At 45.7% G+C, this 17,525-nt stretch overlaps 1 protein-coding gene across 1 annotated transcript in view; it reads right to left on the bottom strand.

Annotated features, from left to right (window-relative positions):
- LOC146700991 (A disintegrin and metalloproteinase with thrombospondin motifs 2-like) overlaps positions 1–6,046 on the bottom strand; it is a 28,343-nt gene extending 22,297 nt beyond the window's left edge. Inside the window, exons 1-2 of the mRNA XM_085471187.1 lie at positions 5,935–6,046; positions 3,956–4,404 (exon numbers count right to left, since the gene is read on the bottom strand). Coding sequence (XP_085327313.1) covers positions 3,956–4,404; positions 5,935–6,022 — 537 coding nt within the window. The 5' untranslated portion in view covers positions 6,023–6,046. The remainder of the gene's footprint in view (positions 1–3,955; positions 4,405–5,934) is intronic.
- Positions 6,047–17,525: the final 11,479 nt, after the last annotated feature.

Raw genomic sequence — 17,525 nt, forward strand, 5'->3', positions numbered from 1 at the left:
ATATTTTACGCCTACCCCCTCATTGCCCAGCTAAGATTGCCATGACATGGCGTCCACACACTGGCAAGCGAAAGCAAGGCCGACCAAAGACCACATGGCGTCGAACATTCATGGACGATCTGAGAACTGTCAACATTGCCTGGGATGAAGCTGAAGCAGTCGCTGCTGACCGACATCGATGGAGATCACTAGCTGCCCGATGCGCCGCCCAGCGTAGGAGGAACTAAGTCTAAGTCTCCTGAGATTGCTCTGGAAAGTTTGTGTAGAAAATCTGGTGTTTGTCATTGTGGTGCCTTCGTAAGTACAGCAAACACACTCACTGCAAATTAAACACATTGGTTTGGCATTTGGATTTGGCGGTAAAATAAGTATAGAATAAGTATTTGTCAGTCCAGGCAGGGTTCATTGTCAATTTTGCGCTTTTGGAGTGAGAAAGACATGCTGTCGTCGCATCATATATTACGATGATTGTTTAATATGTTTACATCTCGGTGAATTGTGGGTTAAATATTGCTAGGCTACTAGGAGTGTTGCATTCAAAGTCTACACTACGCTGTAGGAATTTTTAATTTTTTAAATTTTTAAAAATTAATGAATTAACTTTTTGCGTTTTCTCTGTGTTTCTGCCAGGACCACAGGCAGGGCCACTCGCAGGTTGCTTCTGGGCCGCATTTGGCCCGCGGGCCGCCATTTGAATAGGCTTGCTGTAGAGAAACATCATGTGTGAAGGACTGCAGAGAGATCATTGGACGTCTCCAAGATGGCGCGAGCTCTTTAGCTAAAACAGTGAGCAGCTGCTCTGTGGATGTGTCACAGAACTGTCACAGACAGTTTCAAAATGTGAGCATCAACAAAGACCGAGCAGATAGTCCGGTTCATACAGACCACCGCAAACTTCCTCTTACAAAGCTTTTCACAATAAAACAGGATAAAGATAGATTGTCAGGTTTCCCAGCTCGCTGACCCAGGGTTTGTGTTTGTGGTGATTCGGACTCTTGTTTATTTATCATCATGTTCTCTGTGTTTATATTTCCTAGTACACTCTGGAGTTATTTCATTATTCCTAGTTCAGGTTGTTTCCTTAGTCTTTGGTCCTCTTCATGTCTCTGTCCGTCCCTCAGCGTTTCCCCGGGTAAGTCAGGTTCGTCTTCATGTTGCCAAGTTTTCTGTTTCACAGTCTCCCTCGCCCTATCTCGCCCCTCACCCTCTCTCTCCTCCCTCTGCTCCTGGTTTGGTCAGCCTGTGTCTCTGTGTGTTCTCCCAGTACTTCCTGTTTTACTTTGATAGTCTCGTGTCTGGTGTCCGTCATGTTCAGATGTGTTCCCTCCTGTGGTTGTTCCCGTGTGTGTCTTTATGTCCTGTGTTGTGATGTCTCTCTTTCTCTATCAGTTTGTTTGTTTCCCGTCTCCCAGTTTTGTTTTGCTTGGATTCCAGCAGTAAAGCTCAGGTTGGAGTTAGAGTCCAGATTTTGCCTGCTCCACACAGCGCTGATAAATATAATGCCAACACTCGTTTACATTTATTAAACACGTCGTACTCCTTTTAAAAGAAATTCCAACATTTTCTGAATACTAACCCTTAATATTTAACATTCAACAAGGATTTAAACATTTTTAATATTTCAGCACATTTCAGTAAGTGACACAGTTTCAGGGGCAGCACGGTGGTTAGCACTGTTGCTGCACAGCAAGAAGGTCCTGAGTTCAGTTCCACCATCAGGTCTTTCTGTGTGGAGTTTGCATGTTCTCCCCGTGTTTGCGTGGGTTCCCTCCGGGTACTCCGGCTTCCTCCCACCATCTAAAGACATGCAGTTAGTGGGGATAGGTTAACTGATTAATCCAAATTGCCCATAGGTGTGAATGTGGGCGCGAATGGTTGTCTGTCTCTCTGTCTCTCTGTCCAGGGTGTACCCCGCCTCTCGCCCTATGACAGCTGGGATAGGCTCAGAGGAAAGCACTTCAAGGGGTTATTAACAGCACCCAAAAGGTCTGATCTGCACGTCTATCAGACGTCCAATGTTTAGCAGGGTGGGTCTGTGGATCTGTGCATCTGTGGGTCTGTGCATCCATCATCATTAGCAGCTCTGAGTGAGAAGCGTCAGCTCTAAAGCCTCAGTCGTGCTCTGAGTCAGCAGTAAACATGCCGGAGCTGGAAATATAAAATCATAAACCGAGTAAGACTTTTCCCATCATGCACTGCTCCTGCAGTAAACTCCATCAGAGCTTCAGTGCTGAGGTGTTCCTGTTATTGTGTCCACCTCGATGAGTCTGCAGTTTGTTCCCTGCAGCTTCCTCATTCCTCCTCCTACGCCTCACATCTGTCCTCCACATCTGGCTTCACTCAGTGACTCGGCCCACGCTGTACGAAGCGAAGGTCTCAGCGCGCCACGTTTTACAGCGTCCTCTCTGTTTCTGTCTGACTCCCTGCTGAACTTAAAAGCTTTTATTTTGAAAGTTTTGTGAGCCACATTCGTGACTTTTATTGTTTAAAATCTTTTTTGTAGATGTTTGGATCAGACGCTCCTCCTGCCTCAAACTGAAGCTTTCAGCTGCAATATGTGGAAAATCAGGAGGCTCCACACACATCGACAGCTGTGGAAACATCTGCATCCATCAGCAGCTGCAGCTTCCTCGCTCAGGACAACGACGATGATGACGATGACGATGTTACATCCTTAAATCGTCTCTGAGAGGACAAAAGAAATAAAACTCTCCTGCCTGACTCGGGGACACGTTCCTCTGGGGCTGATATGTTTCCTCCCTACAGTCACTTTGAAACCAATGTCTGTGTTTTACCTGTCCATGTCTCGAGTCACCTGACAGGTGGGATCACAGAAGCCTGTTAGGTGACTCAGGTGAGCCACTGGTTGATGTCACCCACGAAACGCCTGATGCTTTGGCTCATGTGATGTCTCAGGTTAGTGACAGATGTTCATGTTTGACTGAAACCTGAGACGGTCGCCTGATTTGCTCATTAAAGTCCTGCAGACGTTCCTGTGGGCGGGCTTTAGTGTGCGTGTAGCTACAACACCTGAAGCACTGCTCCATCGCCACGCTGACGAGCCTCATCACTGTTTAACAATCGTGTGATATTTATTCATGAAAGCCTGAGTCACAGAGCACTTTAGTAACAGCAGTCCATGACTGAGAACACGCCTCGCTCAGCTCACCACCGTCAGCATCAGAGGACCGTGATGAACAGGACGTGAGCGTCTGACTTAGACAGCGGTGACGGTGAGGCGAGCGCTGTCCGCACAACAGAACGCCACAAACACGTTCAAACCTTTACTGCAGAAGAGCTGTAGAAAGAACACACCCGAGAAGCTGTTTGATACACTGCTGAAGCTATTCACTCATTTACTTTTTCTATTTTTTTCTATTTCTTTTCTACTGGTGCTGAAGTGAGTTTCTGTGGGATAATTAAATAAATCTGTTTCTTTAGAGTGAGCTGTAGAAAGAACCACCTGCATGTCTACAGCCTGCTGTGCTGATGATTCTCTACGGCATAACGACCAGGCGATAGCTAAATGTTAGCGAAAACAAGAAACCCGCAGAGAGCTGAAGGATGGTGTCAGGAGAAACATCTGTGAATGTGACCACTGAACGAGCCGATCACTGACTTTGTTTCAGCTCCTCGGAGACACGAGGAGGACGTCCACAGTCCCATCTCCTCTGAACTCGTCAGGGTGGAGGTCACGCCGTTAACTCCACCCTGGTGATGGTGTTGGCAGGTCAGCTGAGGATGCTCAGTGACCTGTGGACCCTCCCGCAGCTCTGACACTACCGCTCACTTAAGTCACAGTGCAGGAGCCGTGTTAGAGTTTCTTCTTCAGGCACTGATTACATGGGACCCTGTGACTAAGTTCACATGACCCAGGATTGGTCCACGACCTGGAGATTGGGAACCTTTGCTCTGATCAAACAGCTGTAAGACGATTGGGTCATGTGATACATACCAGTCCATCACAGTTGCTGATGGCGACTGACGTACCCTCCATGTTGGACACAGTTCCCGTGTAGAAGCAGCCGGTGTCTTCTATTGGCTGAGAGTGGTGCTGTCCTGACTCCTCCCACTCCATGGTGGCGGTGGGGGCGACGAGGCGAGAGTTGGGATGCAGGTGTAGGTGCAATTCCTTCCCGAAGGCAGTCACATTATAGAAAAGCTCCGCCTCCTCTGTCATGTGACTCTGCCCCCACCAACCGTGACTGGGCGGAGCCTGTTGTGAAAAGGGTGTGCCCTTATGTATGTCTTTAAAGTCAGTGGGTGTGTCCTCTGGTGAGGGGGCGTGTCTTTTCCTGCGATGTAGCTGGCGAGCTGAGATGGAACCTGACAGGAAGCGCCCCTCTGAGTCTGTCCTGATTGGACGAATGATGGCGAACTCCGACAGAACCTGATGGAGAGAATCTGCAGAAGAAGAAGAAGAGTCAGTCACTCCTGCAGCGTCTGTTTCAGGACTGAAGACAATAAAACCTTCAGTTATTTAAACAAACACGTTACTGTTGAACATTCAGACCGACAACACCTGAACCTCACACCTGCAGTTCCTCTGACGTCCAGCAGGAGCAGCACTGAGTCAGTCCCATAGACTCCCATATTAAAATAAACATGTTTGGAGTCTCTAGTGATAATTCAAACCTGTTTAGATTTGATTAAGGCTTAATGTTTGCATCATTGGGGGCGTGGCCTCTGACAGGTGGTCTTCTAGTTTCACCTGAGCTGGGCCTCTAGACGTGTTTATGCTGTTGGAGCCTTTCTAATGACATCATGTGACCGATAACATGGCTCCTGTTAGGTCACTGTACCAACAGAGCATATGAGGAGGCGGAGCCAAAGACTGAGAGCATCCTGTGGTTGGACTCTGACTGGATGCCTCTCACAGAGCGTGTAGATGAGTTTATGACCTGAAACACTTCTGTGCTGTGTTTTCTTTTTACACGGCCACGTCTTTAACATAGTCAGACAAAGACATTTTAAATAAAATATATTTTAAATTTTTGTTATCAGAGGATTATTGAATGGTGATCATGAAACCAGTGGGCAGGTACAAAGCTGACTGTGGTTTCTGTGTTTTACTTCAAAGACATTACTAATCATTTATAACATGACTCCAGCTGTTTCATCCAGATGTTATAATAAATAAATAAACACTAAAACCTCTGATCCTCCCACACAGGACAGTTTCTACAGGATTACATCAGCTCAGGCTGGACACAGTCTTACTCTGAGAGCAGCTCTGAGAGGACGTTTCTGTCCTGGTGGAGATTAGAGAGCAGGACGAGGGTCCTCACACGTATAGAAAGACGAACCTTTGTTTGTCTGTGAGCTGTACCTACACTGATGAAGAGGAAGGATGAGTGGGCTCTGTCTGAGGTCATGGAGGTCTCTCACACACACACACACACACACACACACACACACACACACACACACACACACACACACACACACACACACACTGAGTGTCCTCATGAGGACTCAAATAACACTTCACTCCTGAACCTCACTGCATGTGAAGGTCCCCAATTTGTAGAAGTGTCCCCACTGTGATGTGTAAAGGCTTGGTCCTCATGTAGCAGGAATGTGAGCACAAACACACACACAGTGAGGATTTGATGAAATATGATCTGGATGGCTCACATTCCCCAAACGTCTGAAACACGTAAACACTGAGATTTACTGGGAAAACGTGCAGAGGAGGGGCCTCACACCGAGAGCCGCTCTGTGATTGGTCAGTGTGCTGATGGACTGTTTGAGTTTGACCTTGACTGCACAGTTCAAAGGTCAGCACGCAGAGCACTGAATGGAAACCACCACAGAAGAAGAGCAGGAGTGTTACTGCATCAGTGCAGCTGCTGTGTAACTGGTGTGCAGATAGAATCAACAGTACTGCAATGTCAGTATTGCAGCATGAGAAGTATTAGAGGAGAGTCTCACCTGTGCTCTGGGTGATGTAAACTGAGTGCAAACAGTGGACGTGCAGCAGAAAGGTGATGATCAATAATCCACAGCGACGCTCCTCCATGCTGACAGTGAGGTTCTCTGTGAGGCAGACACACTGAGACTAACTGCTGAGCAGACTGAGCTCGGACAGACACTCCTCCACTCCGTCATTATCTCCTCCCTCTGACTGCCGTGTGCAGCATGGTCCTTCCCCTCCAAGCTTTCTGAAGGTCCTGGATCTGGTTTCACACCAACAGTACGGGACAACAGCTGACCCACACAGACACAAACACATGAACTTGTTCTTCTATCCTTGTGAGGACCCCAAAAACCTGAACCTGCGCGGATCAGGGACCTGACTTTGTTTGGGTCTGTGAGGCATTTTTATATTGATGAAAGATTTTGATTGGTTGAAGAAATGCAAATGTCACAAGCGCTGCATGGTTTTTTAGTTATTAATCTCATCAAAGTGCTCCCTAAAACAGTGTTTATTACTTTTTAAACAACAATATTCAAGTTTGTCTGAAGCAGTGGCTCCACCTGCTGGTGAAGCTGCACTTACACTCAGAACAGTAACATGAACTCCATGAAGCTTGAGTCGTAAAAACAAAAGTGTTAGTAAGTGGACTGTTACGGAAGCATAGAGCTGTATCACATTATAACATGAAACCTTTATCGTTCTAACATATGGTTTCATGTTTGTACATATTATCATGTTATTACAATATTGTAATAACATGATAATATGTTGTACGAACATCCGTTATAATAATGTTTTTTATTGTGAGAGCTGATGTCAGAGCTTCCTGCTGATGGAGCAGCAGCTGCTCTCAGCACTGAGTGATCTTTGGTCTGCACAGGGGTGTCCAACATCAGGCCTGGGGGCCACAACTGGCTTGTCAAAGACCCCCACCCGGCCCACTGGACATCTTTGGAAAATGTAAATGAGGCCAAACATTTAGGAACTTTCACAGGATTTTATTATTTTACAGCTTTTCTGATATAAACCCCACCGACCGACGCTCAGCACCAGCAGGAACAGGCGAGGTCTGAGGAACCAAAGGACGTCCACACAGAGCTTTCTCAGCTGATACCCCAACCTTAAACTCCCGGCGTGTCCACCACAGCTTCCCAAACACTCGTCCCGTTTCCTCGCTGATTCCTGTCGTCACCGCTTTGAAGGAAGTCTTTGACTCGAACGTTGCTCGTCCTAAAATAGTGTTCGCTGAAGCACTTTGACCCACTCCGGTTCTACCGAGGAGGACGATGGTGAGATCTGGATCCATGACCTGAGAACACACACACACGTTTCTGCTGTCATTTGAGTTTCTCTCTGTGTGTCTGTGGAAAGTCTCCTGTGACAAAGTGAACTGAAACCAGCTCTATCTGTGCATGAAGCCAGATAACACACACCAATGAGTTCAACTGCAGGAATGTCTTAAAGACATAAAGACCTGGATGGCCGCTAACTTTCTGCTTCTTCATTCAGATCAAACTGAGGTTATTGTACTCGGCCCTGAAAAGCTTAGAAATATGGTATCTAAGCAGATTCTTACTCTGGATGGCATTACCTTGGCCTCCAGTAATGCTGTGAGGAACCTTGGAGTCATGTTTGACCAGGACATGTCCTTCAACGCACATATTAAACAAATATGTAAGACTGCTTTCTTCCATTTGTGCAACATCTCTAAAGTTAGAAATATCCTGTCTCAGAGTGACGCTGAAAAACTAGTTCATGCATTTATTACTTCCAGGCTGGACGACTGTAATTCATTATTATCAGGATGTCCTAAAAACTCCCTGAAAAGCCTTCAGCTGATCCAAAATGCTGCAGCAAGAGTCCTGACAGGGACTAGAAAGAGAGAGCAGATTTCTCCTGTTTTGGCTTCCTGTTAAATCCAGAATTCAAAATCCTGCTCCTCACATACAAGGTCTTAAATAATCAGGCCCCATCTTATCTTAATGACCTTGTAGTACCATATCACCCTATTAGAGCACTTCGCTCTCGCTCTGCAGGCCTACTTGTTGTTCCTAGAGTATTTAAAAGTAGAATGGGAGGCAGAGCCTTCAGTTTTCAGGCCCCTCTTCTGTGGAACCAGCTTCCAGTTTGGATTCGGGAGACAGACACTATCTCTACTTTCAAGATTAGGCTTCAAACTTTCCTTTTTGCTATAGCATATAGTTAGGGCTGGACCAGGTGACCCTGCTAAAATATTGTACTTGAGTAGGTGAATCACCCTTATTTCGACAAATAAACTTAGGATTATGCCGGTGTCACAGAAGAAAGTCAGTCAAGGGGGGAACAAAACTCTCCAAGATAAATTGTCGGACTTTACGAAGTCGAGGGCTAGCAAGGATTCATCAGCTAGCAGTGAGGCCATGGACTCCGGCGAGGCTAACACCAGCGGGACTCCAGAGGTTAATGCACCGGACAGAAGCAAGGATATGGCGGCGGGAGAGTCCTGCCCCACGTTGGCCATGATCCTGACCACTATCAACAACATAAAAACAGAGTTTTCCACCAGGTTTGATGGCATATTGTCCGCTATTGATAGTGTGAGGAAAGACATTACTGACTGTGTAGAGCACGTCACAGAAGCAGAAACTAGGATTCCGAGATTCTTGAGATACCCATTTCTGTCTTCTAATTGAAAATAAATTTTAATAAATAAATAAATAAAATACAAAAAAAACAAAAAAGATTAAGAGGCCGAACGTATTTCTGCAACAATTGGTCAACTTCAAGTAAGTGGGGCTCAATCAAACCAACAGACCACTTCTGATTAGTGTTGCTTAGAAATCTGATTTGAAATGTGAAATGTGATTTCACCTATGGCAAAGAGGGGTGTTTGTGAATAGATAAGAATTTAATATCTATCTATTCATAAACACCCCTCACTACAAAGCAGGCGAGGAATTACAAACCCCTCATCATCAGTGGCACGCCAGTGGAGAGAGTGGACAGTTTCCGATACCTGGGTGTCCACATCACTCAGGACCTGTCATGGTCCTGTCACATCAACACCCTGGTTAAGAAAGCCCGTCAGCGTCTCTTCTTCCTCAGAAGACTTAGTGACTTCCATCTGCCACTGAAGGTGCTCAAGAACTTCTACTCCTGCACCATCGAGAGCGTCCTGACGGCAAACATCTGCACCTGGTTTGGGAACAGCACCAAGCAGGACAGACGAGATCTGCAAAGGGTGGTACGCTCGGCCGAACGCATCATTCAATCAGAGCTCCCTGACCTGCTGTCCATCTACACCAAGCGGTGCAAGTCCAAAGCTAGGAAGATTATGATGGACCTCTCCCATCCCAACAATGGACTCTTCTCACTGTTGAGGTCTGGGAAGCGCTTCCGCTCCCTTAAGGCCAAAACAGAGAGATAAGAATTTAATATCTAACCTTGGTGGCACAGGAGGGTATGGTTAGTGTTATAGTTAACAGTTGAATTGTTTGGTTTTACTAGTTCAGCTATACGGTGTCATCCTTGGGTGGGACTATTAATTGCTACCTGGAAACTTTAAACATCTGGGGAAGGAAATCCAGGTTAAAAGACCTGGATATGGGTGACAGTGAGGGTATTTGGGCAGTTTCTCTTGTTAGCAGTAGTATTTATGTTAGCTTTCTGTCTTTTTCTTTTTGTAATTTTTTTTACATATATTTTCACTTGTTTGGGGAATATAACTACACAATCTACAAGAAATGTCTACTGAGATAAAAATCTAAATCACATCATGGAACTGCAGAGGGTTACGAAATCTGAGGAAAGTTAAACAAGTCATGAATAGGGATGGGTACCGGTATCAGTTCTGACATAAACGGTAGTAACCAGACCGAAAAGCAGCGCACATTTCGGTGCTTTATTTGGGTGCTTTTTTTCCCCTGAGATGTCACACACCTTGGATTCTAGCCAATCATTTTACCTTTGCAAACGTAGTAGGCGGGCCCAGGTACGTACATTCTTTTAGAGCAGATCTACAGATTAAAAATGCCCAAGGCGAAGCGGTCAAAAGTCTGGCTGTACTTCACAGCAAACACCTGGCGATGTATAGCATTTTGTTAAAAGCTGAGAAGCGCGCCGTATTTGATAGCTTGCTGCGAGACCTCACACCGAGCACATCTACTGCGGGTGTGGTGCCTGTTATCTGACCCGGAGTTAGCAACATCCCCCAAAAACACGAAGAGGAGAGTCCTGGCCCCTAGCCCTGCCAGTGTAGCAGAAATGATGAGGATGATGATGCAGCAGCAGCCGTTCTTCTCTGCGTGAGTAGCTTCATGTTGTTCGTGTGTAATTTACGTTGAGTAGGCTAACCACGTTATTACATTAATGCATGTAAGGTGAACTAGCAAACATCATCATAGCTACATGCGGCTGTCTTCTTGTTTGATGGCAGATACTCCCTTCACCCTGGCCAAAAAGGCTAAAATGACCAAAGAAAAAGTGGAAAACAGTTAAACATGAGAGGTTTTTGGACAAAGTTTGTGTTTTTTGCTGATTTTATTGTTTTAAATGTGTTTTTTTATATATATATTTTACTTATCTTATATTATTATTACTATTTTTCTCATTTTTTTTTAACATGCTCAATGTATCATGTTTGGCATGTCAAGTGTACAGCACTTTGTGTTCAGCTGGTGGCTGATCTGAAAGCGCTATATAAATAAATTGCTTGCTTGCTTTTTTCCATTGTTTAAGCACTGCTTCCAGCCAAGAGTGATACCATATATGCCCCATAGCTGCAGAAAAGGCTAACATTGTTATCTTTTTACATAAAAGCAGTTAAACATGAGAGATTTTTGGACAAAGTGTGTGTTCTCCATTCCTTAAGCACCGGTTGGAGCACCGGCACCGTTTCAAAAGTAAAACTGGTATCGGATAAAACCTAATCGATACCCATCCCTAGTCATGAACAGAATAGGAGGAGAGCTTAAATGCCCAAACCCACTATTGTACTACTGGGCGGCGCAGCCGAGAACACTAATGTTTTACTATTCAGAAGAGAATGTGCCACTGAGGAGAGAGATGGAAGAGTATGCGCTGAAGTTGCCATTTCCTATTTATCTGTACTCGGCTAATCTTAAGAAACTAAAAAGAAACAGCAACGATCCCATGGTCAGAAATATGATTGTGGTGTGGCATCAAGTTAAGACTCACCTCAATGTAGTTGATTCACTCTCAGTATTCACCCCGTCCTGGGGGGAAATCATTTCCCCCCAGGACGGGGTGAAGGGGGATTTAAAATATGGGCTGAAAGGGGTTACAAATAGGAGATCTTTGCAATCCAGATAATAAACACTTACTGTCTGTTTTGTTTTTGTTTATATACCGAGCTTCTTATTAACTGCACGCACACACCAATCTCTGCTCCGATTCCACTTTATTTCCTCTACTTCTCCATTTCCTCTGGGGCTTCTTGCTCGCGAGTGAATTACACACATTGCAGCGACACAGTGCCATCTAGTGGCTGATACACACATGAGTCAACATGTTACATCTCCCTTCTTAAAAAAAAAGACACAACACAACTCAGGCTTGAAAAATTCCTAAGGCAACTGAAATTACAGGAATAACATCCTGAGCACATCCATTGATAACATAGCATTCGACTCAATACTGGCTACATCACAACCATAATAAACAGATGCATTTAGTGACATCATTGGAACAACAAACATGTAAACATTTTTCTTTTTTTTCTTTTTTTTTTTTTAGGGCAGCGATCTGCCTGCACCCTTTACAATATTACAGGTCCAAGACCTGTCTTGGTTTGGTAACACGCCCATAACGAGTCGTGTATCCAGGTGTTGTAATGTCTTTATCCGGGGGCTCCACAGGCGGGGGCTGAGATACCACAGGGCTGTCATCGCTGATGCCTGTTGGTTGAATGAACTCCTCACCTCCTACGCTGTTCCTGCTTCCGCGGAGGTGTCGGCGGTTACGCCGGTAAACTTGTCCTGTATCTGTGGTTATGTTGTAGCTTCTGGACGTGTCGGCACAACTTGTGACCACAGCTGGCTTCCAGGAACCGTCTTGTTGCCGGAACCGGACCAGTGTGCCAGGACATAGTTGAGGCAGAGGCCGGGCGGCTCTGTTGAAATAAGTCTGCTGGCGCTGCTGGCAGACCTCTCTCCTCTCACGCACTGTTTGCTGGCAAACTACTTGGGGTTCCAGCTGTTTTGGTGTTGCAGGGAGGATGGAGCGAAGTCTCCGGCTCATGAGTAGTTGTGCAGGCGACTTTAAGTTGTCCACGGGGGTGTTCCGGTATTCTAATAGGCTCAAGTAGGGATCCTTATGTTCCGCTTTGGCCTTGTCCAGAAGTTTCTTTGCTGTCTGGACTGTTTTCTCAGCTAGGCCGTTGCTCTGTGGGTAATGGGGACTAGTAGTGGTGTGGGTGAAACTCCATGACTTTGCGAACTGTTCTGAAACTTACTTGAAGCATAGCACAGACCGTTATCACTAATCACCGACTCTGGAATACCATGCCTAGCCATGGCTGACTTTAGTTTGTGGATCACTGCTTCTGCAGTGCAGCTGCGCAGTCTTTCCAATTCGAAGAATCTACTGTAGTAATCTACCATGATGATGTAGTCTTCCGAGTTCCAAGTGAACAGATCGGTGGCTATGACCTGCCACGGTCGTTCTGGTATTGCATGTGACAACAGGGGTTCCTTGGGGTTAGCAGCTTGTCTCTCCTGGCATGTGCTGCAGGCTCCGACTGCTTCCTCAATCTGCTTTCCCATGCCTGGCCAAAACAGAAGGTCTCTGGCTCTGTTTTTACTCTTTTCTATACCCATATGGCTGGAATGAATCCGCCCTATCATGTCCTTTCTGAGCCTTTTTGGGATGATCATTTTCTCTCCTTTAAACATGATCCCGTCTATCAGTGAGATCTCATCCCTGTGGTTCCAAAACTCCTGGATGTCAGGCGGACATTGAGACCTTTTATCTGGCCATCCACTCAATGTGGTCCTTCTCCGAGTGTTGAGCTGAGGATCCTGGGCTGTTTCGTTTCTTATCTCTGAGAGTCTCTGATCACTGACAGGCATGTTGCTGAGGACTGAGTGGATCTGCGCATCCATCCCGTCACATAGTGATTTATCGTGGAACTCTATGGATTTCCGGGAGAGCGTGTCGGCTACCGGGATGTCTTTCCCTGGCTTGTGGATGATGCTGATGTCGTACTTTTGCAGCTGTATTATCATCCTCTGTAGCCGTGGTGGTGCTGATGCTAGTGTTTTTTTGAGTATGGACTCAAGTGGCTTGTGGTCCGACTCAATGGTCACATGTCGACCGTACATGTACTCGTGGAACCGCTTGCAACCAAAGAGAACAGCATACAGCTCTTTTTCTATTTGGGCATAGTTCTGCTCGGTGCTGTTAAGTGACTTGGATGCGTAGGCAACTGGCTTGCCGTCCTGCAGCATCACAGAACCGAGGCCACTTTTGGATGCATCGACCTGGAGTCGTAGCGCTTTCTTGGGGTCGAAGAAGGAGAGAACTGGGCCTGGTTCTTTAGTGATCAGCTCCTTCATTCGTTGAAAGGCTCTGTCATGGTTCTTGTCCCATACAAACTCACTGTCCTGCTTTAACAGCTGGCGGAGCGGAGCATTTATCTCTGACAGGTGTGGGGCAAATCTTGCTAGATAATTAACCATCCCCAGCACTGTTTCCAATTCCGCCCTGTTCTGTGGGGGCGCCATGTCTTGGACTGCTTTTACTTTTTGTGGATCTGGTTTCAGCCCTTCGTGTGACAATGTGTGACCGAAGTAACTGACCTCTTTGACGCAGATGGTGCACTTGTCAGGGTTCAGTTTTACACCTCTCTCCCCGCTGCGCTGCAGCATGGCCCTCAGGTAGTCATCATGCTCCTGTTTGGTTTCTCCGAAGACCAGTACGTCGTCCACAATGGCTGCCACGCCCCTCAGGCCCTCGTAGGTCTCGTTCACGCGTCACTGGAACTCATCCTGAGCTGAGATTATGCCGAATGGCAACCTGAGGAAGCGGTACCTGCCAAACACAGTATTAAATGTGGTTAACAGAGATGATTCGTGGCTTAGCTTAATGGCCCAGTAGCCTGATCTGGCGTCCAAAACACTGAAATACTTGGCCCCAGCAAGTTTTGTGGTGACATCCTCTAAGGTGGGTAGAGGGTAATGGGGTCTTTGTATAGCCTTGTTGAGGGGTCTGGGGTCCAGACATACTCTGAGTCTGCCCGTCTTGGGTTTTTCCACGACAACAAGTGCATTCACCCAGTCCGTAGGATCTGTGACCTTGCATATGATTTGATTCCTTTCCATGTTGTCGAGCTTGTCTTTGAGTCGGGCTCGCAGAGCAATGGGAATCCGACGAGGTGGGCTGACTGTGGGTGCAACGTCTGGGTTTACATGGAAACTGCATTCACCAGGAAATTCTCCTATCCCTTTGAATACGTCTGCATATTCGTCTAGTATTGCCTGTGAACTGTTGGTTGTCTTGCCTCTTTCTTCCGTCACTGCCATCACGATCCTTACCAGGTTAAGGTCACGGCAAGCTTTCATTGCTAATACAGGTGGGGCGCTTGTGTTAACAACATGGAATTCCAACGTGCGGGTTTTGTCTTTGTGTTTGCATTTTAGCTGGCATTTCCCTTCCATGCTGAGTGAGTGTCCCCCGTAATCTGTGAGCTTGTGTGTGACAGGCTTCAGTGTCACGTGTGGGAAGAGTGTCTGGAACATGTTAGCTGGAATTGTGTTTGCTTGCGCCCCAGTGTCAACTTTAAACCTCACTGTCTGTGGGGGGGAACCAAGCTGCATGTCTGCATATGCTTGCTCATCATTTCTTCCTTCATTTTCTATGGTGATGCTATCAATGTAGAAACAGTCTTGGTCCTCATCTGTGTCCATAGTTGACATTTCTATGTTCTCTCTCACAGTGTGTACTGATTTGAGGTGGGCTTTTGTCTGCGAAGGGAGTCTTGACCTGCATGCTCTCGCAAAATGGTTCATTTTCTTGCATTTTGCACATTGCTTCCCTTTTGCTGGGCAGGTGTCTCTATTACTGTGTTGTCCGGCACAATAGCTGCACGTTTTTAGTGTTGCATTAGCGTGTTCTTTTGGTCTCACGCTTCTTGTTTGATATTCTTGTCTGTGCGATTTCCTGCCGATGGCGTGCACAGTTTCTTGGCCCCTGGAGTGACCCATAGTTTTTAGCTGTTGCTTTGCTAGCTCGTGTGATCGTGCTATATCTATAGCTTTCTCTAGCGTGAGCTCTGCGCCTTGGCTGAGTAGCTTTTCTCGGACGTGTGGCGAGTTAGTGGCAAATACAATGCGATCCCTGACCATTTCATCTGTATTTGGGTACCCACAGTCTTTAGCAAGTAGTTTTCAGTTCCGTAATAAACTGTTCAAATGTCTCATTTTCACCCTGCATCTTTTCATGGAACTTATATCGGGCGTAGATTGGGTTAGCTTTCGGTATGATGTAATCAGTGTACTTATCGTAGTACGTCTGAAGCTTTCGGGAGTCGTCTGCGGTGAGCGTCCACGTGTTGTAGACGTCCCGTCCTTTCTCACCGACCCATAGAAGAAGGTAGCTGCATTTGTCTGCCTCCTCCTTCCCCCGAAGAGGACCAGCGAACATTAGCTCGGCGTGCTGCTTGAAACGCCGCCATGCCTCGGGCAGGTTGCTAGAGTCCCAATCCATACGCGGTGTGGGAACGCCGTAAGCCTCCATGTCTGCGCTGTCCGACGGCGAGGGATTGCGTAGAAAACCGCTACTCTGACACCATGTTTTGTTTTTGTTTATATACCGAGCTTCTTATTAACTGCACGCACACACCAATCTCTGCTCCGATTCCACTTTATTTCCTCTACTTCTCCATTTCCTCTGGGGCTGCTTGCTCGCGAGTGAATTACACACATTGCAGCAACACAGTGCCATCTAGTGGCTGATACACACATGAGTCAACATGTTACACTGTCCTTTGACGAAATTGTTGTCAAGCATGACATAGTCCGCAGACAGTTCTTTAGATATTTACAGCTGAGAGATTTTATTAGAGCACAGCAAAACCAGCCCTTGTCCATTCCTGGCCTATCAACACTTGAAGAAATGATGGTGAAAGATTGCCGGGGAAGGGGCTTGATTTCCAAAACCTATAATGAACTGGTGGCTGCCTCTACAGAAACGTCCGTAAAGAAGCTTGAATCCTGGAGAGAAGACTTACAGGAGAACATCTCCCTTGAAGAGTGGGAGAGGGCTTGCGCCAGGGCACAATCACAAACAGTGAACACTCGTTTAAATCTCTTGCAGTACAGCTGGTTAATGCATACGTATATGACTCCAGTCAAACTTAATGCTTTCTACAGTACCATCCCGGATGTTTGTATAAAAATGCAACGAGGAAAAGGGCACACTTCTCCATTGTTTGTGGCAGTGTCCTGAAATTAGGAAATTCTGGGAAGAAGTGAAACAATGAAATATTAGAAATATTAGAAATATTAGAAATATTAGAAATATTAGAAATATTATCTCTGAAGAAATATTAGAAATAAAAATGCATTTAGATCCAAAACTTTTTCTGCTGGGCACCTGTCCAGCTAACTGTAATATAACAAGGAAACATCGCTTATTTTTAGACACAGGGCTGCTGATGGCTGAGAGAGTGATTGCCATTACTTCGAAAGAGGTGGATAGACCGAGAAGAAGTAAATGGATTTCAGAGTTAACATCTACTCTGCCCTTAGAAAAGATCACCTACGCAATCAGGGGCAAGCAATGATGCTTTGATAGCATCTGGGGCCCCTTCAAAAGCTTCCTTGCTAATAAAAACTTGCCCCAAATTTTTGGGGAGGATCCATAGGTGGCCCTCTGCAGTCCATTTGGGAATATGTTTATTGCTTGACATTGAACAACTACTTTCTAATTTACATTTAACGTATACCTGTGAGGATGCATAATTTATGGGAGATGCACACAGTTATTCCCCCCTTTTTTTCTCCTTGTTCGTTTGTTTTGCTTTTGTGTGTTGTTTTTCTTGTTTTGTTGTTGCTGTTTTTTTTCTCATCCTCTCCTATATGTTGTTATGTGTATAAAGGCAGTGTGTGTAGCTTGTAGTTTATGTAAGTTTAACTACTTGTTTTGTTACGCTTCAGATGTGTACACTGCTATGTTCAAAATGAATAAAGATGCTGTTGGAAAAAAAAATTGTATTTAATTAAATATTTGAGTTTAGGGTTTAGTGGTTTTGGTTTTCTCCTTTGCTGATTGGTGTGTTAACAAACTGGAATGAACTGCATCATTTTGTGGTTTATGACTGTGTTGTGTTTAGTTACCCTGGTTGTGTCATAGTGGTCTGACCAGCCATTATATATACCTCTGCGTGTCATTTCCTGTTTAGGTCAGTTATGTTTCTTTGGGCAGTCGTTTGGTTTGTTCAGTTCTTTGCCTGACTTTAGTTTTGTTTCTTTGACCTCTTTTATGAGCTCAGCATCTTTTGGTTTGTAAAGATAATTTTGGGAGGGATCAAATAAATGAAAACCCTCATTTTTCTGATAATTCCTGTGACGACTCCAGCTTTTTCAGCTCGGCCCATCACAGTCAGCTT

This window comes from Copadichromis virginalis, linkage group LG10 (genome assembly GCF_057382275.1).
Source record: "Copadichromis virginalis isolate Kocher_CV1m ecotype Utaka linkage group LG10, C_Virginalis_male_GT1.1, whole genome shotgun sequence".
Taxonomy (NCBI): Eukaryota; Metazoa; Chordata; class Actinopteri; order Cichliformes; family Cichlidae; genus Copadichromis; species Copadichromis virginalis.